The sequence below is a fragment of the Brugia malayi genome (genome assembly GCF_000002995.4).
Source record: "Brugia malayi strain FR3 genome assembly, contig: Bm_v4_ChrX_scaffold_001, whole genome shotgun sequence".
Classification (NCBI taxonomy): domain Eukaryota; kingdom Metazoa; phylum Nematoda; class Chromadorea; order Rhabditida; family Onchocercidae; genus Brugia; species Brugia malayi.
The window spans coordinates 8,627,956-8,654,879 of NW_025062479.1; the positions used below are offsets into that span (position 1 = coordinate 8,627,956).

At 30.4% G+C, this 26,924-nt stretch overlaps 1 protein-coding gene across 1 annotated transcript; it reads left to right on the forward strand.

Moving 5' to 3' along the window:
• Positions 1-626: 626 nt before the first annotated feature.
• Bma-itr-1 (Uncharacterized protein) lies at positions 627-26,909 on the forward strand (the record flags this gene model as incomplete). Its single annotated transcript, XM_043074140.1, has 64 exons — positions 627-814; positions 1,149-1,219; positions 1,562-1,770; positions 2,123-2,281; positions 2,432-2,532; positions 2,853-2,964; positions 3,140-3,292; positions 3,394-3,547; positions 3,740-3,849; positions 4,152-4,261; positions 4,376-4,564; positions 4,723-4,864; positions 5,360-5,499; positions 5,955-6,158; positions 6,404-6,536; positions 6,631-6,746; positions 6,906-7,025; positions 7,224-7,373; positions 7,526-7,712; positions 7,815-7,929; positions 8,429-8,628; positions 8,694-8,796; positions 9,217-9,428; positions 10,070-10,266; positions 10,362-10,506; positions 11,137-11,229; positions 11,421-11,546; positions 11,643-11,792; positions 12,089-12,289; positions 12,483-12,622; positions 13,075-13,189; positions 13,958-14,104; positions 14,464-14,592; positions 14,831-14,957; positions 15,128-15,330; positions 15,521-15,669; positions 15,971-16,085; positions 17,226-17,319; positions 17,488-17,574; positions 18,263-18,360; positions 18,528-18,669; positions 18,859-18,885; positions 19,127-19,295; positions 19,597-19,687; positions 19,764-19,854; positions 19,963-20,069; positions 20,250-20,357; positions 20,483-20,593; positions 20,922-20,999; positions 21,240-21,356; positions 21,461-21,604; positions 22,201-22,326; positions 22,466-22,532; positions 22,606-22,731; positions 23,142-23,223; positions 23,384-23,507; positions 23,946-24,110; positions 24,330-24,477; positions 24,573-24,743; positions 24,958-25,076; positions 25,531-25,712; positions 25,899-26,043; positions 26,179-26,340; positions 26,853-26,909. 64 exons carry the CDS (start codon positions 627-629, stop codon positions 26,907-26,909), a joined length of 8,553 nt encoding a protein of 2,850 aa, XP_042930074.1.
• Between the last annotated feature and the right edge of the window lie 15 nt (positions 26,910-26,924).

Here is a 26,924-nt window from a genome sequence, read left to right on the forward strand (position 1 = left end):
CTAATGAAATGTTGACTATTATTTTTGAAAATGTTCTAATTTTCGATGCCGAAACAATATATTTTTTTTGAATTCATGGTCCATTATATACTATAGAATAAAGAAAACTCTTTTAAGATCTTCGGCTAAATATAATAAAAACGGGAAAAATTACTAGCTGATTAAATCTATTTACATAGTCTGAGTCAATAAAACTCTTCTAATAATATAGTACCGTTCTTTTTTAGACAAATTTTTCATGAAACATAAAAAACCAATAAATGAATCGACATTTTACAAACATTTATGTTTTTATGGAAACAAGCGTCTATCATCTGATGCGTAAGTAGTGAGCACTATACTTAACCAAGAGAAAATAAGTTTCCAATCATTGAAGTAAAGTTAACATGGTATAACATGCTGGCCTCTCTTGAAAAAAAAAAAAATTCACGTGTTAAATTTATACTCACTAATTGCTGTTCTATACTTTGATTGTTTTGATATCACTTTTTTGATTTTATGTTGCTAAGATTATTTAAGAGTTGAGTTCGAAATTAATTAAAAGTTAGGATAAATTATAAATCAGTTTTATAACTAGTTTACTTCATTTCAGGCAATTAATACGCGTACAGTTATAGTCTGTTAGGATGCTGCGAAATCAGCATCGCCTATACAACAACAAATTATCGATAGCGATGAGTCTCGACACCTTCCATAATACCTCTCTTCATATCGGTGACGTAATATCACTGTATGCAGAAGATTATTCCCGACCAGTGGAAGATCGTTTGGAAGAACGTTTATTTCCTAGAACTGGATTTTTATCAACACTTGGGTATGCATATCATGTATTTATTGTTTTCACCTAAGTACTTGTGACTGTAACGTGAAAGAAAAAAAATGATATTGCTATTTTGATTAGACATTTTAAAATTAAGTGTAATCTACTCACAAAATAGTAAGTTTCAAAGTCGTGATGAAAGTTGTAAGTGTAAATTGAATAGTTTACTTTGACGATGCATCGAATACATGCTATGGGATGCCACAGTTACCATACTGCTAATGTCATGTTTTCTTAAAGACCTGATTCCATCTTTGTTTTTTTTTTTTTTTTTTTTTTTTTTTGGTCTCCTTTTTTTACGTTCTTAATCTCATGGATTATCTTACAGTCTTGTTGATGATAGATGCATTGTTGAGATTGGTAATGGTACTCCTGATTCACCGCCAAAGAAATTCCGAGGTATTTGATAATGATTTAATAAATGGTTGTAGAATATTATGGTAAATAATGCTCTGCATTAATTTTAAAAGTGATTTGAAATTACATTTTATTGCTCATAATTTTGTAAAAACAACATAAACCATTTTCATTTAATATTTAATTAAGAATTTTATATATCACAATATTGTGTTAGGTGTTAAGATATCATGGATGGTTTTTCTTACAATCATAGATTAAAAAGAAATTACATTAAAAAAATGAATTTGAAATATCTAATGTATTTAAAAATGATTCAAGCTATGTTGAAATATTCTAAGGTTTGAAGTTGATTGCTCACGATTCAAAAGTTTACATTTTCAGACTGTTTGTTTCGAGTTTGCCCGATTAATCGATATGCAGCGCAGAAGCAGTTTTGGACAGAGCAAAAAAAATTTCAAGTTGGTGAATCACTTTTTGAAGAAGATATGTTGAAAAAACTGAAGCATGCAGCAGATAAAGAAAAAGAACAAAATGACATGGAATATAAAAAAATGCTCGGCGCAAATGTACAATACGGTGGTACTATACAGGTATCTATTTACCGGAAATCATTTTTTTTTTTTTTTTTTCATCTTTTCCTTTATGCTTGAAATATTTTTATTGTTTAAAATTCCGAATTTTTAATGTCATATTCAAGTGATTTAAGTTTTAATTTCTTCGAGTATATATATATTGTGATCAGATCGTCTGTTACTTAAATGTTGCTGTAGGAGTGGGAGAAATTATTGAATCGTGAAATTAAGGTTAGAAATTCAGACTAAATCATTCTTTATTGAACTGTGATATTTGATAATGAAAAATGATTTCACTACTTCCTTACATACTGAATCAATCGTATGAGTTTTAAAAAAAGAAAATCTACCAGTAAAATCTATTTTACAGTTGTTGCATGTTAAATCAGATAAATATCTAACAGTATTGAAAAATTCACCTGCTAAATTGGAGCGTAATGCGATGAAAGTGTATTTGGATAAAAATGGTCATGAGGGTTCATGGTTCTATGTCGAACCTGTATACAAGCATTCTTTCTTTGGTGATAATGTTTGTTTTCATTATTTTTCTTAAAATGATAATTTCATTGATTTCTAATGATAATTTCAAGTTTTTTTTTTTCACTGATTACAAACATTTGAATTACAATGAACAAAAAGAAATATGACTTTTAATAAATTTGCTCTGATTTTATTTTAGGTGAATGGTGGAGATAGGATCAGTTTGGTGCCATATTCATATTGTCCAATTCCGAATACAACAGGACATGTTAAACCTCAACTACATTTATCACACTTAAGGTAGTAGCACTTTTTACAGATAAAAACAGCTCTATTACAATAGTAATAGTTCCTTATGACTTCTGTAATCATTAAATCCATTTCATATTAATTTCGTTTTTGCGCTCTTAAAAAATTACAAACTTTTCAATTTTAACTTTCTTCTGCCAACTTTTAATGCATTTATTTCCCAGTAATTTTCCATAAACAATTTCGAGTGATTCTTGAAAAATAATATGATTATATGCTGAATATGTCCTATTCTTTAAGTCATCTCAATGACATATTCATGTGAATTTGGTAATGCTAGATATTTTTTTCCCTCTAATTCTTTCTTTCAGTTTACCAGATCATCCAATTGGATTCGAAGTTAATTGTTCAAATGAGCTTACTGAATGGCAGGTCCTGATGTTCTTACAGTTTGACGAGAATCAAGAAAATATTGTAAAATCTGTAAGTTTTCTTATCTGAAACACTAAATTTAGGAAATTTCTATTGCTGAGTAGCAAGTTTTGATGTGTTCAACTACACATTTTGAAGAATTGAGCAAATCACACAAACACATTGTATCATCATGTCGCTATTGAACAGCAATTATACAAAAGTGAGAAGCAATATTATTCCACAGGGAGACGTCGTGCGACTTTTTCATGCCGAGCAACAAACATTCCTAACATTAGACACTGTACCGAAAACGAATAAAGATGCAGTATTTTTGCGTTTAACAAATCGTCCATCTGCTGCCGATGCGACTTCTTCGCGAGCTTTATGGGAAATTCAGGTTGCTTTTAAATTTATAATTTTGAATATATGAATTTGATAGGTTGTTCTTTATTTCGTACTTTTTCGTATTACTCCAGTAACAAATTTTTTTTTTTTCAGGTTGTACAGTTCGATTCATATCGTGGTGCAGCAGCATCTTGGCTAAGAGAATTTCGTTTCAAGCATTTAGCTACTGATATGTATTTAAGTGTAGAGCGAATGCGATTAAATAAGACAGAAAATACACCAACTAATACAGTATCATCCCTTCCTGGTATAACATTAGGAAACTTGTAATAAATCAAGTTATTTCATATCTAGAAAGATGATGTTTATCCATACTCGCTCTATCTGATAAGACACTTCGTGAATATATCACTGAAAAGATAAAACATGATTTAGTAAACTTTATTTTTCAAGTCTTTTCAAGAAGAAATCATTAAAACTCATGTATAAGCAAATATAGAAGCAGAATACTGTGATGATGGACAGTATTATTTGGTACCAAAACATTCGGAAAAACCGGAAACTGATGAATCTTTGCTATTTGTATTGGATCCTTGCACGTTTACAAAGGTAAAATAATCTACAAATCAGTTTTTATATGCAAATAATTGTTTAATTACTTCCACTTATTCAATAGTCATTCAAATTTAACCTAATATATTGTCAAGGAGAGAACGCGATAACTTTAAGAAGATGGAAAATTTTAAATATCATAAAAATTGTCCTAGAACAATAACTATGATAGCCGTATTTTTAAATTTCAGACAAATTCCCATGATCTTTTTATCTGGGAAGTTAATGTTTGGCAACAGAGATACTCTCATATTCAAATTCAGATTATATTCGGAAATTACGTGATTTATTTTTGACAGATGGATGCTAGAATCTCCCAAAGGACCTATGTACGCCTTTGGCACGTATGTACGAACACTTGGATTCATACCACTGATCCTACCGAGAAACAGAACTTGTATCACTTCAGGTCAGAAACATTCCTTCTGAAATAAAATATTTCTTTGAAAATAAGCTGTACAAGAACATTTGGATGCAACTGTGTTTTTTCATTTCTATTAATACATTCAGCTAATAATTTCAGCAGCAATGAGAAGGGATGGGTAAAAGTAGTTAGTGAAAATTTCAAAATCGATAAAGAAACATTTGCACTGCTTCCTGTTCGTCCGGATGAAGTTCGAGATCTAGATTTTGCCAATGATGCATGCAAAGCATTGAATGGTTTCGTCAAATTGATTAGAAGTGGGATGATCATCTCTAAAGAACCAATGAAGTAATTCCTAAAACTTTTTGTTAAGATTTGAGATTAACGCCCTCTTTTGCGAATATCCTTACAAACAGAAATTTTTGAGAGTCAGAACTGCTGTTGCAAGTATAGGATTTTGCAAACAGTTCCCAAGTTTTTTTTATTATCACTTAGAATTGTTTCAGTGTAACGATACAGTTATTAACGGAATGCATATTTTTTGTGACAAATCAGTCTAATCATGTGACTGATCCGATCAAAATTGTAGATTTCAAGCCACCAAGAGATCGACAAAAATTACTTCGAGAGCAAGGTGTCCTTGACCAAGTAATATTTTATAATCGGTATACGATGATGTCAGAATATGCCCTATAGCTTTTTATTTTTTTAGAAATGAAATCTGGAATTAATTTGTGTGATGCATTGGACATTAGAATTCTACGTACCTAAAAATGTTGCAAATTTGCATTACTTTGTTGAAATAAAATGCAGTTTTTTCTCAGAAATATTAAAAAAAGTCCAGAAAATTAATGAAGAAAAGAAATAGAAATGTTAAACTTTTAGAATTCTGATTACGTCAATATGTCTCTCAATCATAATATCAGGTTTAAATTTAGCTGGACCTTTACATACATTAGTTTAATTATTTAAAGGCAGTAAAATTATCTCATTCGATACAATACTTTCCCTAAATTAACTTATTTTTTCCTGGAGAACTATTTTGAATTCAATGCACAATAAAAAACCATTCATATTATTAAAAAAATGTTTTCAAATTACACTTCAATAAAATTTAATTGTCCAATAAACAATCTATTTCAGGTTTTCGCACTGTTACGAGCACCATTTTTGCCACGGAATGGGATTGACCCGGAACCTTTGCTATGTTCACCACGTAAACTGAGTGAAAAGGGAAATGAGATCTTCAAACAAATTTTTCATCTTTGCTATTCACTGCTTAGGTATTAGCTTTTTCCACTTATTGAGAAATTTTTAGAGAGTAACAAAATGCGACACATCAGAAAAATCATATTGTAAGAGTGCTTTTTTTCAATTTACATAATAGAAAGCAGTAAGCTGCTCACTTGTCTTCATATTGTGTGACTTTCCGAACTGAAATTTATAAACTTTTGCTAGTGGAATGTCCTTTTGCCTGCAGTAACAACATCAAAATTCCTGGCTGTGATATATATTTTTCGAATTCATCTGTTTTAAAAGACCAGTACGTTGAGCAATCTTATTCAGATTATTAGTTCCAGATGCATGAAACTGATAGGGTCCGAATGTTTTGTGTGTCAGTCGCACTTATATACATGACATTGAATACTTAATATCACTCTTTACATATACATACATAGTTTTACTTATTTATGCTTATGTTATAGGGTAAACAATGTGGAATATATACTCTTTTTAGGTATTCACAAGTTGGCTATCGGAAAAACCAAGAATATCTGGCAGAAAAATTTGGTCAAATACAAGAGCAGATTGGATTTGACTTACTTGCAGAAGATACGATGACAGCTGTTCTCCACAATAATCCGAAACTGTTAGAAAAATATGTTAAAAATCCACATGTAGAACGTTTTGTGGAACTCGTTCGCAATAACAAAGACGGTAGGTACGTTGCGCTATTTTTTTCTTTTTTTTTGAGAGTTATAAGTTTAATTAAGATTAATTTATCTCAGCTCACTAGTTATTCAGCAGATTTCGTTTTTGGATTAAATCACGATTTTAGTTGGTTCGTACATAATTAGTCTTCCTTAAATTTTTTTATCTCACAACTCATATTTGGTTAGTACACCTTCTGTCAACGTAATTATTTCTTGAATATTGTCGAATAAATTGTTTTATTGGTCTGTTTAGATTCTTGGTTTATTTGGCTGATCTTTGTGTTTGTCGCGGTGAAGCAAATAAAAAAATTCAAGAATTGATCTGCAATTGTGTGCTAAATGAAGTGAATCGCGACATCTTCATTAGGACGATCATTTATGACAAAGTCGGCTAAAAATCATATTTTTTCATAGATAGAAGTCTAATAATCTGTAATCTAAATAAAAAATCACAGCATAATCCTACTGTGATAATTCCAGAGCTCTAACGAAGTATGGATTTGTTGGTCGAATTCCTATTGCAAACAGCTGGTATCTGTAGCAATGGATGCTGCTAAAGGTCAAACTGAGGATATTGAAGTGCTTGATTATTACAAGTATGTATTAAATATTACAAATATGATAGTTGCTAATGAATTGCTCTGCATGGCCTAATTATGGTGTAACAAAAATTCCATATTTTTAAACTTGAAAGAAAAAAGAAAGTACTGCCAAAGTTATTTGATCAATTCAGACATCAGGATATAACTTTTTAGACACCAGCTGGATCTTCTAGCGCAAATGTGTCACGATCAACAATATCTTGCAATTGATCCTCCACCTGAAAGACGCCTTCTGAATTTGAGTTTAGAACTACCAGCTGATTTAGTCCTTAGGTTTGGATTATTTTTCGTCTTTTCTTTTCTTTTTTTTTTTGAAAGCATAAATCAAGTATGAATATAGAAATTCTCTTCTTTTGTTGAGTGAATTACAGAAAAAAAAAAAAAGAGATGAAGCAAGAACTTACCGAATCACACGTATTTCTGGATATTTTTTTTTTAGTTTCAATTTCTTTTTAGAATTTGATGTTCCAGATGCATTTCGGACACAAGATTACCGCAAGATTTGCGTGCTTCATTTGCACGTCTCATGCTTCATCTTCATGTCATACGTGGTTCTCCGCTTAATGCCGTGCATCATGCTCGACTATGGCGTGAAATCCCGTTAAATAGCACAGTTTCTGGGTATAACATTTAATGAAACTATCTCTCCCGAAAAAATAAAATTTTCATAAAAAATTCTACGAGAAGTTTTAGTAGTATAATGAAAAATCAGCACTAGCTTTTTTTGTATAATATTATATAAATCGTTATTTGATGTTGTAAATGCTGTAAAGGAACTCAAGTCGATGTGTAAATGGTTACGTTGACAGCGGTTACGTGCGTAGTGGAGGAGAAGTTTTTGATAAAGTGTTAAAAACTGTCGATGTGTATCTTGAGGAATTACGCAAAACGACACGAGAAGGTGAACCTGTCTTGGATCCAAGTCTATCAAAGCTAAAGCAGAATCGATTAACCTTTGAGGTAGTGCCTGTAATCTCTGCTTTGAAATATTCGTCGAGAAATTAAAATTTGTAATATTTGCTGTTAATTTGATCTGTTAATTAGTAATTTGATCGTTTTCAGATCGTGACACTTGCTCGAGCCTTGGCTCATTTTGAATTCTACAGTTTTGCAGATTTACTTCGTCTTGCTCAAAATTTGTTAGCTATTGCTGATAGCAGTCCAAAAAAACCTGAAGGTACTTTATAAAAGCTGGTAGTTATATAGAAATATCGTGAAGTTCAAAATCTTTTACAGTTACTGCGTAAACATAAAGAAAGTAAAAATAAGGTGATGAAATTTTGAAATTTAACTTCTTTTTCGACCGTTTTAATTTTACTCTGTAATTTATATGAGATGCTTTAGTTTTTTAGGAGATTTCTAGAAAATGCATTTATGATAATACAATTCTCTTCGTCTTTCACTTAGTTGTAATCTATGTTGTTCTCCCATATTGTCACATTACACTAATTACACTCAAAATCAACAGTTTAACAAAAATAATTCAAAAAAACCGAACGAACTTCGATAATTTCGCTGTTATTTGATAACATGATAATGAAATGATACTTGATTTGTTAACTACAAAGTGAAACTACCATTAAAGCTTTCTTTATATGCCGTAATTTTCATTTTAATGTTTCATACCACGTCGAAAAAAGTTAAGTTGTGAGATGCTCACGGTGCTTATATTCCAGATAAAATGGCGTTTGACAAGACAGGTTTGTTTCGTCATGTGACATATTCAGTAATTGGTGCGAATGCATTGCAGAAAGGAGCCAAACAGTATCTTCAGCATATGAAGACAGAATCCGCGTGTAATGAAAATACTCTTCAAGTTAAAGAAAGCAAACAAATGGTTTTGCAAACAAAACTTATAATTGTTGAAATTTTAAATGTAAGTCCTTCAGTTGGCTGTTAGGAATGATCTGTACTGCTTGATGAAAACTTTTAAGCTTTTAGTTTATTATGGATATACGTCGGGACTATCGTATAACAGTCGCACTTTCTTGGTTTAAAAAACATTTCCCATGTGACGAACTCGGAGAACTTCTTTCCAAAACAGGCAGTCATTTTTTTTGTTGTACTTTTCATCACATATTTTAAATGATTTTCAAAAGACTTCTGCAATCTATTTGTGTTTCAAAATTTCTGTAGACTATTTTTGTTTGTAAGGATTTATATTTTGAAATATGAAGAATTTGGGATGAAGTTTTACTAATTTCTACGTTTTTTTTCATATAAAAGAACCGTCAAGTAATCCAAAAATCTGGACAGATTAATTTATTCAGCAAAATTCAAGAAAAACTATGCTAAGAGAACCTATATTAATCAAATATGAATTGTAAGACAAAGAAGTTAAAGGTTTTTCTGAAATTTTTACGAAAATGATTTTTTATAAAAAAAAAAATATATTCAAATTACAGTAAAAATTTTTTCGAAAACTTTTACTGTAATTTGAATATATTTTTAAATGAAATTTCAGATTTGTCAGAACACGAAGCATCAGAGTTATATAAAGAGGTATTTCAAAATTGTGAAGAGAACCTTGATTTTGATGGTAGGAATGGTCAACTTCTTCTGCGAATACTTCTGCAAATGACAATAAGTGACTTTTCGAAGCTAACTAGTACAGCTCTTATTGTAATGTTTCGCCATTTCACGCAGTACCAAGAGTTTGTGGAAGATCTCAAGCAGGCAAATTTTTGTTTGAAACATAACTAGTTTTGATTATAATCCAGTTTTGTAGATTTGTTTGAAGCATCATGAAATCTTTTACAAGTTTACTTTTAGCTTCTATGCATTGTCACACTGATAACATATGTTTTTATCTTACTGAATGATAACGATTTCAAATGACTCGTGTTAAGAAGAAAACTTGTTCGAGTAAAATAAATTTACTATCTGTATTTTTGTTAAGTAGCTGTTGTTCTTAGAAAAATGAGATGTGTCACTGTTTTATCGCCATTCGAACCGGAATTTCTACAAGAGTTTTAAACGAATTTTCTGAAAGGATTAAAAAGAAGATGAAATTTATTATTAAACCTTACTATTCCATGATGGTGGTACTGGTGAAATTTGCTGAGTACTTAAAATCTTCGGCTTATGATACTGAGTGCACACGTTAGGTACTGCATATTTCATTGCATTCTCTCATGCATATCTTTGAATCGCAATCTTTTGTTTCCATAATAATATAATATTGAACAGAAGATTTTGTTCTATCCGAAATGGAATTACGAATGAACTAATTGGAATGAAACTAAAGATCTTATTTCTAAATCCTTAAATTTAGGAAACCATAAATAATTAATATTGACCGAAAAGAAATTTTGCAGGTTCAGTTATTAGTATCGAATGATGATGTGGAAAATTATCAGCAAATTGATCGTGATTTATTCATTTTGAAAATACTTACGGAAAAAAGCGAGCTATGGGTACAAGCTGATAAAACGCGACCTGAAAGTAGTAGTAAACTTAGTTTTGAAGAACATGGTTCAAGTCTTGATGACTCATCAAAGTTGCTCCTTTCAATGTTCGTTTCCTTTCAATTTGCCTGGGAAAAGTTTTAGATAATTTAGAAGATCCGAAAAAAAGTTAAATTATTTATTCAATTGTTATAATTTACAGACGAGCGACTAGTCAACAGTTAGAAGATAGTGGTTTGAATGCTACTTGTGCTTTTCACAACAATGAAAGCTTTCTTTCGCTGGTGGAAAAGATTGAACAACATTATTATTTTGCGAGAGATGAGTGCATTAAATTGCTGTGCAAGGTGAACTGAAATCAGCTTCAGTATAATTTAGAATTTTAAAGAATCTGTAAAAACGTTGCAGATAATTAATTCTTTTTGTCATTTTTTTCTTTTTTTTTTTTAGAATAAAATAGAAAGCACTCACTTATCAGTTCAGCGTTTTAGTGAATCTGATAAAATGTTTTGATAAATGATTTCATTGGCTTGCTCTAAAATCCTTAAATAAGTTCGATGGAGCTATTGTATAAAGGCTACATTGGAGTACTGGAAAGGAGATTTAGATATAATCATTTAAGGAACCTGGATTTAATTTAAAACAGTAGTGAAAATGAACAAAAAACCTGCACCAAGACTTCCGAGATTTTGATATTTCTGGTTAGATTGTGTTAGTGAAATGCAGTAGTTCAATTTTAATTTAACTGTTTCTATTCATATTTTTTTCCATAGGAAATGGTAATGACATGTATTATGCAGTTTAAAATCTGAGTTGAAATTTATTTTTCTGAATTCACGTACTATATTTACAAGACACTTATTGAAGTCAAGGAAGTTTGAGAATATGAGTGTACTCTCTCCATTTGTTTATTTGGAATTTGAATTTTGGTTAGTAAAAAGTACAACTTAAAGAGTGTTTGAGATTATTACTTTTAGCTCCTTCTTGGTGATGATCGAACGGAAGCAGCTTCAGCTTTATATGAACTGTTTGATCGTGCACCACTTGTTTGTTATCCTCTAGTAAGGCAGGTATGTACGCGATGATGGAATTTTTAACAATTATTGAAGATTTAGTAAAGTCCTAAATGATTGATAACATTACGGGAATGATTTAATATTTTCCTGATATATGTAAACATTTTTTGTGTATCGCATCTTTGGTGTATTTCATAATAATATAGTTCAAGAAATAAACAAATGATTAGCGCTTACGAACTTAGATTCTGTATCGTGTAAAACAACTCTGTTACAAAAACGACAAGCCAAATAAGATGAATCAGCAACTGTTGCGGAATATGCGTGTGCATGAGTATGTTCTGGGATTTTTGTCCGTTCCATATGATGAAGTTAGTTTCTAAAACTTCTCTATCAAATGAAGGAAATTTTCGATTTGCAATAATTTATTATACTGTTTTTAAAATTTAGTGTTATTGCAATTGTAGAAAAATGATGCGGAAATGCCAAAACTTGTCACACTAAGCCATGAATTCTTGCGAAGTTTTTGTCGCAATAATATTGAGAATCAGTTTCGTTTGTATAAACATGTTTCTATCGAACAAGATGCTAAAGAAGGATGTTTAAGGGTGGATACGGTAACATTTAATGTGATAATTTTAGATCCATCTGATTTATCACTAATAGATCTCACTATTTTCGTAAAAGTTGTTTTGATGATTGATATAATTTTTGCTGTGAGTATAAAAATAAAACGTAGTATCGTTTAAGTGATTTCTCTTGCTCAATCTAGATTTCAAAAGACTGATCCGAAAACCTTTGGTGAAAATGTAAATGACGTATTTTATTATAGCAGCTGTAAGATGTATTTCACGACATATTAAAATAGAAATTTCTTAGCATTTCACTGTTTCATGAATTTGGCGATCTTCAGATGGAGGAAGTTGCAACATTGACAGCAATTTTCAAAAATAATCGTATACTGTGTCAAAATGTATCTGAGGAAGTTATCGCTCATATTGTAAATATGATTGAGCACAAAGCCCGCAGTTCCGTATACATAGAATTCTTACAAACTGTTGTTATGGTACAAGCGAAAGAAATCAAGTCGGCACAGGAAAAAGTAGCTCAAGAAGTAACTTTTAGGAATTCTTTCATTCATATTATTAATTATGGTTAGGTAAACATAGTTCAGTTTTGTAAGCGTGGCATATGTCACATTGCAAAACTTTTTACTTCTTAGATAAAGTTTTATTCCCAATATAAGTTGCATATGTGGCGGTAGTCGTAGCATCGAAGATCGAAGTGAGAGAATGTTTTCATTTTAGATCTGTTCATCTTCTGATGATGTACGAGTGTATTATGCAGATAGTGCAAGTTTCGAGCAGTTAAAACAGCTAATGCATAACACTGGTCCTGAAGACTTAACTTCTGATCATCCGCTACGTTATCACATCGATCTGGTACGGTACGTATATAATTTCATACAGCTTACATTAAAATAGAAATTTCTTAGCATTTCACTGTTTCATGAATTTGGCGATCTTCAGATGGAGGAAGTTGCAACATTGACAGCAATTTTCAAAAATAATCGTATACTGTGTCAAAATGTATCTGAGGAAGTTATCGCTCATATTGTAAATATGATTAAGCAGAAAGCCCGCAGTTCCGTATACATAGAATTCTTACAAACTGTTGTTATGGTACAAGAGAAAGAATGAAATCAAGTCGGCACAGGAAAAAGTAGCTTTATTGCAACAATATAGTAAGGAAAAGTCTTCCAGTAAATCGATTCAAGTGAATCCAGACGGACACTTTACCACTGTCGTTTTCTGTCACACGGGAAAATTAAAAAAAAATAATGGTAAAGTAAATGTTTTTAAAAGCGTTGTTGTTAAGCATTTTGTAACCGATGTTTAGGCTCCTCGCTTTATGTACACGTGGAAGAAACAGTACGACAGAACTGAAATGCGCTTCCCAGCTCTCCATGGATCATATAGTACGAGTTTTAACGATCCCTTACTGTTTAATACAGGTTCGTTCTCATTTATAATTTAGTTAATTTCTCTGCAGTTCTGAATTTTTGTACCATGTTTGCCAGCTTATAACTGATGGATTAAAGACATCAGTGGGAAGGAATTCATCAACTGCGCCATCCTTCATTATGGATCAGTCTCAGTGAAAGCTTGAGACAGGAGCAAACAAGATGACCTAAACATAACTCGTTAGCTTGCTATTGAATATTAGTGATATGAGAATATCTAAGGATTTATCTGTTGTAACCGTAATCTGGAATTCGACTATTGGGACTGGTACTTATTGCTACTGTGGTAGGTGAACAAAAATAGGAAAGAATAGGAAAAAATGGATATTTGTTAAACGGTCATTAAACATGCTAAACAACAAAGATAATTGGGAGCTTATGAGTATATTAGGAAGGACAACAAGCTCATCAAATATGTGGAGGAATGAGCACAAACAAAATTATACGACAACTTATTTTAATTAAAAAAAAAAAAAAACACACACACACAAAATATGCAAAATTACTACCTTTTGATTATTGTGAAATGCAACTTTTGTAATATTTTTTCTGTTAAAATTGTGCGCTGTCTGCGTGTTAAGTTTGGTCAAATAAATTTAATAATTTCAAAGAGAGAAGTAGTATTTTTTATTCGTTGAGCATGGAAACATTTAGTCTCTTCAAGTATGGATTCAATAATGAATAATTTATTGATGCACTTGTTTTAACTATCCTTGTCATAAGAAACAAACAATTGAGATCGAAACGATACTGTTATAGGTGAAAGATGCATACCTGCAATTTATGTTACACTGTTATATAGATGCGGATGCGGAAATGAAAGATGTTGACAATGTTGATTTCATCGAAAGAATTATGAAAAATATTTTTAGTGATATACAGATGTATATTGCCAGTTTATCACAGGTTTTTGTATTGTTCCATTTTTTATCTTGAAATAACATTTCAAGTTTCAAAGCTATATAATGTTATAGTCTTATTTGGAATAACGTTTCAAGTCTTCTGGGTACGATCACAACATTATTATATGAAATTTAGAGATTTGTACTAGTAAAATTTTGAATCAAGTTTTGAAAGTTGTAATTGAATCCTATTGTTACCTGTCGTCCGAAAATATCTAGGCTAATATGAAAGAAAACCTGAAATTTGAAAGAAGGCTCATCAGTAATTTCATGAAATGGTTACTGCTAAACTTAATCTTGTATCCAGTTTCCACTGTATTTTAAAATTTTATTCATATAAATAGCAAGAATTGGTATTTTTAGATGAAAATGGAGAAGCTTACTTTGTTGCCAAATTCGGCATTCGAGAAATACGTTTGCTACACGGCTACTGAAGTACTGGTTAAACTATTCGAAAGGCCTTCAGCTTATCAACTGATAGTGGAAATTTCGGTACATTTTTCATTCAAATCTTTCGAATGCTATTAATTTTATTAGATCTTGTTGAAGCAATTTGCCTGATGAGTAAGGTAGGATAAAGTAATCTTGAACCAAAAATTATTGAACTAATCTGAATAGTCAAAGATATTTTATTTTTTTTTTAAATTATTTTTGTATGATTGCTCATTTCTAGAATTGTGCACGAATTTTTTAAATATTTTTTTTTCTTCTTTATTTTTAAAAATTTTAGCAGCAGCATCAATTTTTCTCCAGAATGATTCAAAGTCTTTGTCGGCTGCAAGAAGAATTAGTAAGAAAATGTTTTACAAAGAATTGGTATCGCGTTGCAGAATGCGTTAGACGACTTAGTAGACGTGGTTAGCTTTTAACTTTTAGTTATTAACATTTCTCATATATCACATCTAGCAAAAGTAACTCGTTGTCTATAGCTGTAAGAAGAAAACTAGACTAGTATGCATCTGTGAGATAGTTATAAGTGTATCGGAAATTAATGTTTCAACTATATGGTGATGAAGTTCTGTTTTAGCAGAAGAAAATGGGGTTATATTATCGATTAATGGTTATATGCAACCTGGATATACTGAAGCAACTGTTAAACAGCGTTGGCAATCAGCTTTTAATTCAGCTCGTTTTATCAATCAAACGAATAAATGTGCCAAGACTCGTCTACACGTCCCACGTTATGTACAAGTTGCCGAAAGTTTTAGTAGTGTTGTTTCGTGTTATCAGGTTTGTCCTACCCTTTCATTTACTTAAAGCAACTCGTGATTCTGGTTACAAATTTATCCTTTAAATCGATTCACCGATTATGTTACCTTTAAGCTTAGTTGATATTATCTATTAATGATGCCTCGTACTTCAACTCATATTTTCATTACACTGTGTTTTTCATTTTTTCTATAAAATTCTTTGCTTATAGGCGATGGTTAATGAATTTAAGGTGTTTGCACTGCCATTGCAAACAGCAGAAACATCGGTACTTGTGGATGTGTTACATGCTCCCGAAAGATTATTTATTTCTGGTTCTGATTTATATCAGAAATGTGAAAATGGTGTAGTCATTGCGAAGTAATATCACATTTTCGATCATTTTCGCTTATGTGTATATTAAGTGAACGTCTAGAATGTACTTTAAGCAACATAAACTACTGTTTATAGTTGCAGATACACTAACCTGTTTTTCATTTAATTCTACCAAATACTTCTCTTTTGGCATCATTGATTCGAAATTAGACAAACTTACAAATGGCATCTATAGTTTCAGTCTTACTGAGTTGCACAACTGCAAAAAAGCAGGTCAAATATCCTATTCTTTATTATATGAGCACACTTTGAGTTTTTGCTAATCGTTAAAGCTAATTCATCGCAGATTGATACAGCACTGTAAATCGCTTTTACAACATGGACAAGAAGCTCTGTGTGTACGAGTACTACAGACATTGTGTCAAATGGCTTCAAACACTAAATACAACTTTATCAATCAGGTATAACCTCTATTTCTAAGTAATTAAGCAAATGGCCATAGAACAGATTAGTAAGTTATAGTTCTATAACGTACGCAATTATACAAAACTTTTACTAAACGAATATTTGGGATGTGCCACTCCGTTATTTTCTGATTTCCTTTAATCCAGTTTCATTACTTAGTAATTGTTATTGAATCAGTGTTATATTGTTAACATTGCGATCACATGAAGCAAATTATTCAATTCATAAAACTATCATTAGAATATAATTAGTTGACCATATAATTTAATCAAAATATTTATTTTTAACTGACTAGTAAATTCGATTTCACTTCATTTTGACTTTTACCGTATAGTGATTATCTAAAGAAAACATAATTTAACCTTAGTGAGTCGAAATTTATTCCTAACATTATGCTATGCTTTCTTTTGAACTGAATGACGATTAGCAACATAATCATAAAAACTGCCACAGAAGGAAGTGTATGCCTGTTTGTTTCATAGCAGATCTTCATAATTAATTTAACATACATTCAGTTTCGTATCTTCTTTAATTTGAAAATATATACATGAAATTGATATATTATACTATACTTTACGATTTATTTGCGGTGCAAACAGAGAAAGAAGCTGAATGTTAACATGTTTAAGTGTTTAGAACAATTTGACCGAGTAAGAATTATTAAAATCTTCATGGGTATGTATCGAAAATACTAATTTCGTGTTTTGTATGGTTTTAGCTGAATAACTTAAAATCAATGATTTTATATTATTTGATGTGTTTATTTTTATATTGACACAACAAGTCATATTCATTTTTCTTCTCTTTTTTTTTTTCAGTAAATTTATAGAAAATATTTGTTTTGTTTGATTATAAGCAATTTGAGTCCAAATTTCTATGCAAAAACTATAGTAATTAGAGACAGCTTTATGTAAAAGAAGCGTTCTTAAATGAGTTTAACTTTCAGTTTATGCAAAGGCATAGTTTTAGTAAATTTCATTAAATATATTAGCATTTTACTATGCATGGAAGACTTTTGTTTCTTTGATTTAATGGAAAAAAATTCTATTACGATATTGTATTATTGCTTATAGCTTTTTCTATATTGTACTAGAGTTTTCAAATGAGTATTACCGTTCAATAAATTAAATTTTCAGGCAAGAGAGGTGCGAATTAATTTGCTTAAGCAGTATTTTGGTGATGATGCCAAACGTAACACATGTAGGCAAACTACAAAATTGGAAAGCAACGGTACTGCGTATATACAGTGTTTTTTTTTTATTTGTGCTCTAATTTTTCTAATCAACAACAGGATATAGATTGTTTTAGGTGAACAAGTTACAAAACTCATAAATTAGATCAATTTTGAACTAAACACAATTTATTTTTTATATTTCTATATTCGTCATACGCTTTCAGGGTATGCATTTGGAAATGATTTAAAACCAATAAAGGAACTATCATTGTATGACGTGCAGTGTAAATTGAACAGTGCTGGTGCTAGTGGTTTGTATTCTGATCTTTTAAAATTTATGAATGAGCTGATTATTGCTAAGCTATAAAATGTGCTGCACTTCGAACTCAACTTTTTCGAGACACAGTACTTAGGTTACTTGATCTGCAATCATCTGTAAACTTTGTTTATTGTGAATTGACAGAAAGATTGTTTATTGTTTCCAGCATCGATCTGACCTGGAAAAAGGTGGTGTTAAAAATAGATACCGAAGGATAAGTGCAGACAAAGCACACAAAGATGATTTTGATGCACTTAAGTCATTTTAGTTTTAAGTTTTGTGTCGTTTTTCTTCTAACATTTATAATGTCATGATCAACTATTACTGATCCAAGTTTTTTCGTTTTGTTTTTGTGAATTTTTATTACATATTGATGGTTTCTCGTTTTATTGACTGCAGCTATCGCAGATAAGATTCAAAGAGATGAGTGTTAGAACACTGTTGTACGTGGACCGAAGTATATCGAAGTCATTTATCAGAGATAAATAATAGTTGGTTATCCAACAGCTCATATTCCCAAACTTATCTCATCTAGATAATTACAACTGATAATGAAAATTACTGAAATGTAAAAAAATTTGAACTTATTTGTTTTTTCTGCAGAATAATTACTCCAGCCTTCTTTTTTTTAAAAAAAATTTTTTTTTAAACCCTTTATGATTAAGCACAAATAATTTCAGATTTAGTAATTGATTTGATCATGGAAGAACCGAGTTATGAAGTTTTTTTAATGACAGTTCAACTTTCAAAAGCACTTCTTTATGAGGGAAATTATGAGGTCTACTTTTTCGTTTGAATGTCTTCCCATTTATAATCATCGATCTCTCACCTTATTCTCTATTTCATATCATTTCTGAATGTATCGAGTTTATCGAGAGATTGCTTTTTTAAAGTTTCGTAGATTTTTCTGAGAAATGTGGATGAAATAGAAACGATAAGTTTTAGGTGCAGATGTCATTTTATAATCGATTAAAAGAAAAGGATACGTCGGAGCCATTTTTCAACGCTCTTAAAACAAAATTACAAGTTGCACAGAATAAGCTAAGAAGTGATATGATGGTTTGCAACGACTCGCGTCAACGGCACTGTTTGTTCTTACAAATATCTCTTTTTATTTCACGAACTATATTATAGAAAAATTCTGAAAAAAAGAAATTGTACTGCTACTAGAAATGATCATCATTCCACACAAGACTAAATTTTGATTAATTCTAATAAAGTTTAATTTTTTTCTGTATTGTTATAATGTTTGGGAATTAAATTCATACTCTTACAGCGATATCTAATTCAATCAGTGGACGTTGTGAGTTTTCTTGTTTACTGTGTTTACTTTTAAAATTTTATATTTAGCTTTTATGTGACTTGAAAAAGATCAAGAAATCATTTTTTCAAAAGAGGATGGTTCGGCCGATAACAATAAATATGACAGTTATATGATTCCAAAATTTTTTTTGTTCTCAGGCTTTGAATTTCATAAAATTTTATTTCTATTCATAGTATATACCGATTTATTTCATTATGTCTCAGTGCCATTTCATTATTAGCATCTCTGATAAATTCTCCACTGCCGGAAGATTCAGCATACATTCCGAATGAACTGAAATCAATTGATGTTAACTCGATCGAGTTAGCTGTATCGTTATCAACTATTCCCGATGGTTGTCTTCTTGGTTTATTTGATCCCGATATTAACTTAAATTTTTGGGATGATAAGTGGGTTCATTTTAAAAATTATTTGCACATTTTAGTAGCAAGCTACTAAATAGCTCAAATGAAACTTCAGCAGTCACGAGGGTAAAGGGTAGTTTATTGTAAGCAGCAAATAGTCTTCCTGTGAATTTCACTTACTGTAGATTGGCATGCTGAGGTACTTTAAGATTGGTAGCAATTGGCTTAGAATTTGTGATTCTAACATGACATATTGATTGCATTTTACTAGAAAACGTAAAATATGTTATTAAACCATAATGTTTTCATAATTTCCAATAATCTTTCTTTAATTCAGCTGTTCCAGAAAGACGGTTCTTCCACAAGAAGTTGCCCTTATAGAACCAGTATTGCGTTTTCTACAACTTTTATGTGAAAACCATAATTTAGTGTTGCAAGTTAGTGATCATTAATTTATTTTATAAAAGTTCTGTAAAGTACAGTGGTAATTTTTTAATAGACAGTTTGTTCTAGAATTTTCTGCGATATCAAGGCAGTCGTCAGAATTATAATTTGGTTGACGAAACACTTATGTTTCTTGATGTTATTTGCGGTAGCACCAAAGGTTTTTTTCCTTTCTTGCTTATTTTTTTACATATTTTTTTTTTTTTAAATCTAAAACAGCGTCTACAAACAATTTTAAAATTCTACATGAGTTTACGTGGAAATTCAGGTTGTTTGGGCGTATTTGGTGAAATAGACGAACACAATTTCTCACTCATTACTCAAACTTTGGTGACACTGACAGAATTTTGTCAAGGTCCTTGTTATGAAAATCAGGTAACGAATTCTCATTCTATATTCCTTATTCTGAAAAAAATTTGGAAATATCAAATAGAGATTGGGATTATCACTGTCATATTAGGATTCTGTTTTTGGTTTCCTTAAATTTCTTTTCTTTTGTAAACACCTATATTCAGCAAGGAAAGCATCTGAAGTGAAGGGTATCGTATTTTCCAGAATACAGTCGGCAATCATGAGTCTGGACTTAATATGATAATATCGTTGGTGCTGAATGAAATAAAACCACTTTGTTTAACGCACATGGATTTGGCATTGGAAATAAAGGTCAATTTCAAAGCAAAAGAGATCAACAAAAGAAAATGTCAAAGAAAAAACTGGCAGTTGAATTAAATAAAATTTAGCAACTCTTTGCACTTTTATAATGATTTTGAAAATTTGGTAAATTTTAGAGCGCTGCATCAAAACTATTATTGGCTGTCATGGAATCACGATGTGATGCTGATAATGCAGAACGCGTACTCATAAACATGGATCACATGGCTAGTGGAGCGAAACAATTGGTAAGATGATGTTAATCTTTCATTGCTGATCAAATAAATATAATTATTTTATCCAAAACTTTTTCTACTGATATTTGAACTTATTAGAGTAAATGAACTGAAGTTTTATTTTGATACTGTGACGGAAGGGTTGAAGGAAAAAGTATTGACATAATTTGTAGAATATATTTTTGACTGAAGCTCGAAATTTGTGACAGAAAGCACTGCTTGTATGAATTCTTCTATATTCCTTGTTTTTACTTGTCATTATTTCAGATTTCATCAATTTTTGGCCTTACTGCTTAAGCTTTTTTTATTTCGGCATATTACTTAAAAATCTTACTTTAAGGTTCAAGCAATCAAAATGGCATATGAGATGTCGGAAATGAAGGAGTTTGCAGTGCCAAAAATAAGAAAGAATTTTGAAGTTCGCTGAATTTTATTTCTTTTATAAGCTAAGGAATCCTTATACGCGAACATCGGGAGGAAGGAAAGCAATGTATATCAAGACCGTATGAAATAATTAGCCATCCGGATTGATATTTCGAAAAATAAAACTGATATTTCGTCTGTATTTAACGGCACTAATCGTAAGATCATTAAGAAATGGCTTACTAATGAGTAAAACAAATAATAAATATAGTAAATGGTTTAAAAAATTTTTCAGACAAATTATTCATCAAAAAAATCGAAGTCTAGAATAGGTAGGCCAGATATTGCTATTCAAGATAATATCGTTATTTCATATCCATCTACTCATGTAACTCTTGTCGATCCACAAGAGGTATTTATTTTCCTTAACTTTTTCTTGCTTCGTAAAGATTTCACTTTTCCTTTCTATTTGATACTTGTTTTCGTAATTCATTACTGACTCATTGATTTTATTAGGTAGGACACAATATCTTCATTCTTGCCACACAACTTGCGCGATACAATGGAACACTTCGCGAAGCTTTAGATCCAGAAAATAATAAGGATTCGATGACTTCAAAAGCTTTGCGTTACTACAAGCAGTATACTGCACAGATTGAGGTTTGAAATTGAGAATTGGTTTGATGACGAAGTTAACAAATGATAACTAGGCCATATATTGCTATTCAAGATCATATCATTACTTACGCATCTACTCACGTATTCTTGTCGATGCACAAAGTGTTTTTTTATTTCCTTTATTTTTTTTTCTTGTTTCTTGCTAATCTTTACAATTTCAAATTTATTTGAATGTTTTAGAGGTATCCGGGGTAATACTTTCTCGAAACGTTAAATGTTTTATTCAGTGATGTAGAACGCATAACCAATGAAGAATAAATCAAATGCCATATAAATGAGTGTTAGATGAACAGTGAAAAACCTTCCTAAAATCATAATTTATTTATATAGTAATAATAGTGTAGCTGTAGATAACATTTCGAAATTACATTTCATCATCGTAGGGAAAAAAAGTTTTGATGACTTCTAATTTCGTGATTGAATGAAATGAAATGTGAAAATAATTATCTCATTGTTTGTGACAATAAAGATTTGTGACAATATTTGTGACAATAAAGATTTAATATGATTGAATTATTGGCAACAAAATTATAGTTTTACTTCTATATTCGAAAGCTTAAAAATAAAAAATATTTTAGATAGTTCGTAGCGATCGTAAAATGGAACGAGTAATATTCCCAATTCATGCTATTTGTGAATATCTTACACCAGAATCGAAGTTAAATATTTTGCTAGAAACCGAGCAGGATGCTCAAGGATCCAAGGCTATTTATGAATTATTTGTTTTTCATGTTATCTTAGTATTTCTTATTGGAATTGTAATTGTAAATAAATACCGTAAAGTAAATGCCAAAATAAGCTGCATTAAGTAACTTTATTCCAGAATGATAATGTATTTTTTAGGTAACAGAATTTTTCAGTCAATGGCCAGAACTTTTCGAAGAGATGAAGTGGCAAAAAAAACTTCAAGGTAGTGTGATAAAGTTCCCGATACATATTTGAACAAACGCATGTCTATTATTGGATCTGGCTAGTAATTTCAGATCGGAAGTACTTCAGTAATTGCACAAAACGACTGATACTATGGACTCGGATATCATTCTTTTTTGCTATTCTTATCAATATAATTATTGCAATATTTTATCCTTTTTCAGGAAGTAATAGACAAGGTATAATTTATTACATTCATGTAATCTTTTCAATCGTCTTTTTTTAAATTTTTTTGTAAAGATTTTAATTGCTTGTTTTAAAATTGATGATCAAATTTTTGAAGGCATTAAAGCTTGCATATTCATTCATTCATTGGTTCATTCCCTTGATGAATCGGTTGAAATTAAATTAGTGTTAAGAAATGATTTAATCTTAACCAAACTTCAGTATTATTTCTAGAATTTCATAAGAAATGAAAGGTATTCCATAAATTCACTTTCTAAATTTTGCTTAAAATTTTGTCGTTTTTGTTTAAATTTTTTTTTAAATTTATTGAGATCGCCACATTCTATGACCTTGCCACTTTAGAGAAATGAACGAAACACTTCGTTTATTACTTTTTTTTACATAAACAATTTTTTGTTTCCAGAATTAATATCTCCGAGTAATCCATTCCTGTATATATTCCCTACGGTATCATTATTATTTTTGCGAATGCAGTGGAGTGAAAAGTAAGCATTAAATATTTGAACATGTTCAGGAAAGTATTTATTGTAAAACCTTAAGTTTTATTGTGCAAATTTGCGGAATTAAAAAATATTGGTAAAAACAAAATTTTTCATAAAAACAATTTGATTTTAATTTAGCTATAAAAATGATAAACATTTATAGAGCTTTGCTTGGAAGAACCAATGAGATTTATTGGGCGTTTGCTGCCATTATGTCAAGTTTTACAATTTTATTTATTACGGTAATTGGAGTAGTGTTGACGTTGCGTGTTGTTGGTTTACTTCAGGTTGGTTAATACTGGATTTCTCTTGAAGTTTTGAACACTTTAAGATTATTTTCTAAAATCGATATAGCGCACTTAGTAAGATTATGAAATTGTACTTAGAATTTTTACATAATTTCCTGAAACAGGGCAAAGATTCTCCTATTCGTTCAACTAGATTTCATAGCGCTTGTTTCTAATTAATTGGGTAGAAATTCTTGCAATTTAATTGAGAATTGATTAAAGTATTCAATTTTTCCAATTACATATTTTCTATATTGAAAATGGATTAATTTTATAATCTATACAAGATTATAAAATTAATCAAAATAAAATAAAATTAATCCATCATTTTTCATAATTCCCATTTAAAGTGTATTTATCGTTTTCAAATTCAAGAAAAATAAGAAAAGTGAAGTGTAGAAAAAAAATTATCAGAATAAAATGAAAAGCAAATTTCAGTTGATTAATAAAGGAGTCCATATAGTGAGCTATATAGGAAATCGTGGTTTAATTGATAAAACATGGCCTGAGCGACTTCAAGATAATGGTATTTGGTACCACCTGGCATATTTGCTGATATGTATTCAAGGCCTCATTGTGCATCCGCTTTTTTATGCTTTACTTGTAAGTGTTTTTTAATTTCTTATATTTTCAGTGCTCAGTCATTCTAGTTTTTTATATAAATCTACACAAATTCATCTCTTTTTCTGTATTTTGAAATAATGACTTAATTTCAGTTTTGAAAAACAAAAGCTATCTCAATTTCTTACTCATTTTTAATTTAAGTTACTTTCCAAATTGTTGGAAACATCCTTTCGAAAGTTACAAACCTAACTTTTTCAGCTGTTTGATATTGTGGCAAGTGAAGAGACTTTGCGAAATGTAATTCGATCTGTAACACGAAACTGGCGATCAGTTATAATGACTGGTTTACTAGCCGTCATACTTGTTTATCTATTTTCAATCATTGGATATTTGTATTTTCAGAAAGGTACCATTTTACTGATCACAGGTAACAATAATTTCGACGAAACAATAATAAGAGAATGAATAAACCTTTGTATTTTTTACATTTAACTTTTTCAGATTTTCAATTGGAAGTTGATAGATTGGATGATAATGAAAACGATAATATTGCCTATGAAAATTTTCCTTCCATGCAGTGTATTCGTCCGTCGTCCTTCATTTTCAGGCACTATATCAATGAAAACAAGTGCTTAGCGGAAAACTTAGCGACTAATCAGCCTATTGACGATAGTGAGTCCATACCTTTTGATATTATCATTTAATTTACAGTTACTTTACCCATGAAAAAATGCTTTCAAGACTTCCTTTCTATCGAAATTTTATATTCACTATAATTCCTATTTTAAAGATATAGCTTTTGCCAATATATTTCAAAATTATGAAATTTATTAATACTGAAAATAAACAGACTTATTACTGAATTGAGTTTTACTGACTTTTTCAGAAGAGGAATTAAAAGTTTGGTCATGTCAAACCTTGCGTATGTGTATCCTAACAACATTAAATTGGGGTCTTCGGAACGGAGGCGGTATTGGCGACGTACTTCGGAATGTAGCACCAAATGTATGTTTGATACATACTCTAAACATTGAAGTACTTTTAAATGAAACGGATCGCATTATGCAAGTCTTAAGGTATAAAAGTCGTCATCATATTTATAACGCGAATAGTAATAACTAGATAATGCAACTAGTTATTGGATGTAGTGACCACAGTACTTTCATTGTCATACCTAGGCTCAAGGCTAGAACCTAAACGACAAAATACACGATGCAATAATGAGACATGTAATAGATCCTTCAAATGGCTTATTTTAACCATTTCCAAATTTCAAAAAATTTAGATTTGGTTTATATTGCAAGTAGCACTGCTTATAGGAACCATTTCAGTTTATATTTTTGTTGTTTTGATATTAAGTTATGCGAGTTGTTAGTAGAGAGAGTAGTAGAAGAAACAATTGAAATTTTCTACATCAAAAAAAGCAAGAGATAAAAGGAATTAAAAATTACCTATCAAGGAAGAATCATTTTTATCTCGGATCGTTTATGATTTGACATTCTTTATCGTAATTATTATTATCGTGCTGAATTTGGTATTTGGTGTTATCATCGATACATTTGGTGATTTGAGAGCCGAAAGAAATGAAAAAGTTAACCAATTAAGAAATAATTGTTTCATTTGTGGTCTTGGAAGAGAAAGGTTTATTTTCATCATTCCATGAGATTTAAACATCTTTTCTTGTTTCCCATAATAATTTAAAATTTGTAGCTAGAAAACAAACGGAAAGTTGAAAGAAAGGAACAAATAAAAGGAAGATAGGTTCATCATAAGTTCAAATAACGGGATCATTTCTTTATACTTCTAGTATCATTCAAATTAATCCAGGTTTGACAATAAAATTATAACTTTCGAGGAGCACCGAAAAAACGAGCACAATCTTTATCATTATCTATATTTTATTGTATGGTTACAAATAAAGGATGAGACAGAATTCACCGGTCCCGAAAGCTATGTTGCAAATTGTATTAAGGTAAATTTTTGAACGGTAATATTTAAATCCTTAATTGTTCCGAGATCTTTCTACCTTGATTTTCTCGTAGTAACTTTTTTTTTTTTATTTATGTTTATGTAATGTATTCCAATTCGAAGATATCATATTATTTAGGATCATAGAAGTGATTGGTTTCCTCGAATGCAAGCAATGTCATTAGCTGAGGATAATCAAGAAGCGGAGCAGAAGGATGACATTAATGAGATTTTTGATTCACTGAATAGATTGTTGAACACTGTAGAAGAACAAGGACGACAGCTTGAAGAATTGAAACAGGTGATGAATGTTTCACGAAAGATCACGGAACGTTAAAAATTATAACAGAAATACTGTTATGAATATGATACTTTAAAATGTTTTGAATGCATGTTACGATTTCATGTGGGAATCGTTTTATAAAGTTTCCTTTCGTTGCTTCGTTGATAAAAGTACGACGATATTGCATTATGACAAGTGTATTTATTTTTTAATCTCAATAGCAACGACATTTTTTACTGCAAAAGTTATCAACCAGAAAAAAAAAAATGAAATGCTAGGAGTTAAAGTTTTCGGAATAAAAACTTGAGACTTACATTTGAAAGGAACTATCTCAAAATCTCAAAAACTTGAGATTTGATATTTGTCTTATATGACTGATGTTGTCTTAATTATGTTTATTTTTCAATACAAAAGTAAAGTTCTACCTCATCTAAATCCTCTTCGAGATTATCTTTTTCATGGTGATAAACTCATTAATGTTTATTTATTAAAAAGAAAAAAATTTCACCTTAACATGCTTAAAATTGCAGCTGCTGTACAAGCAAAATGCTTTACAATTGGTAACGCCACTATTACTCAATAAATGAACAAGTATTTATGAG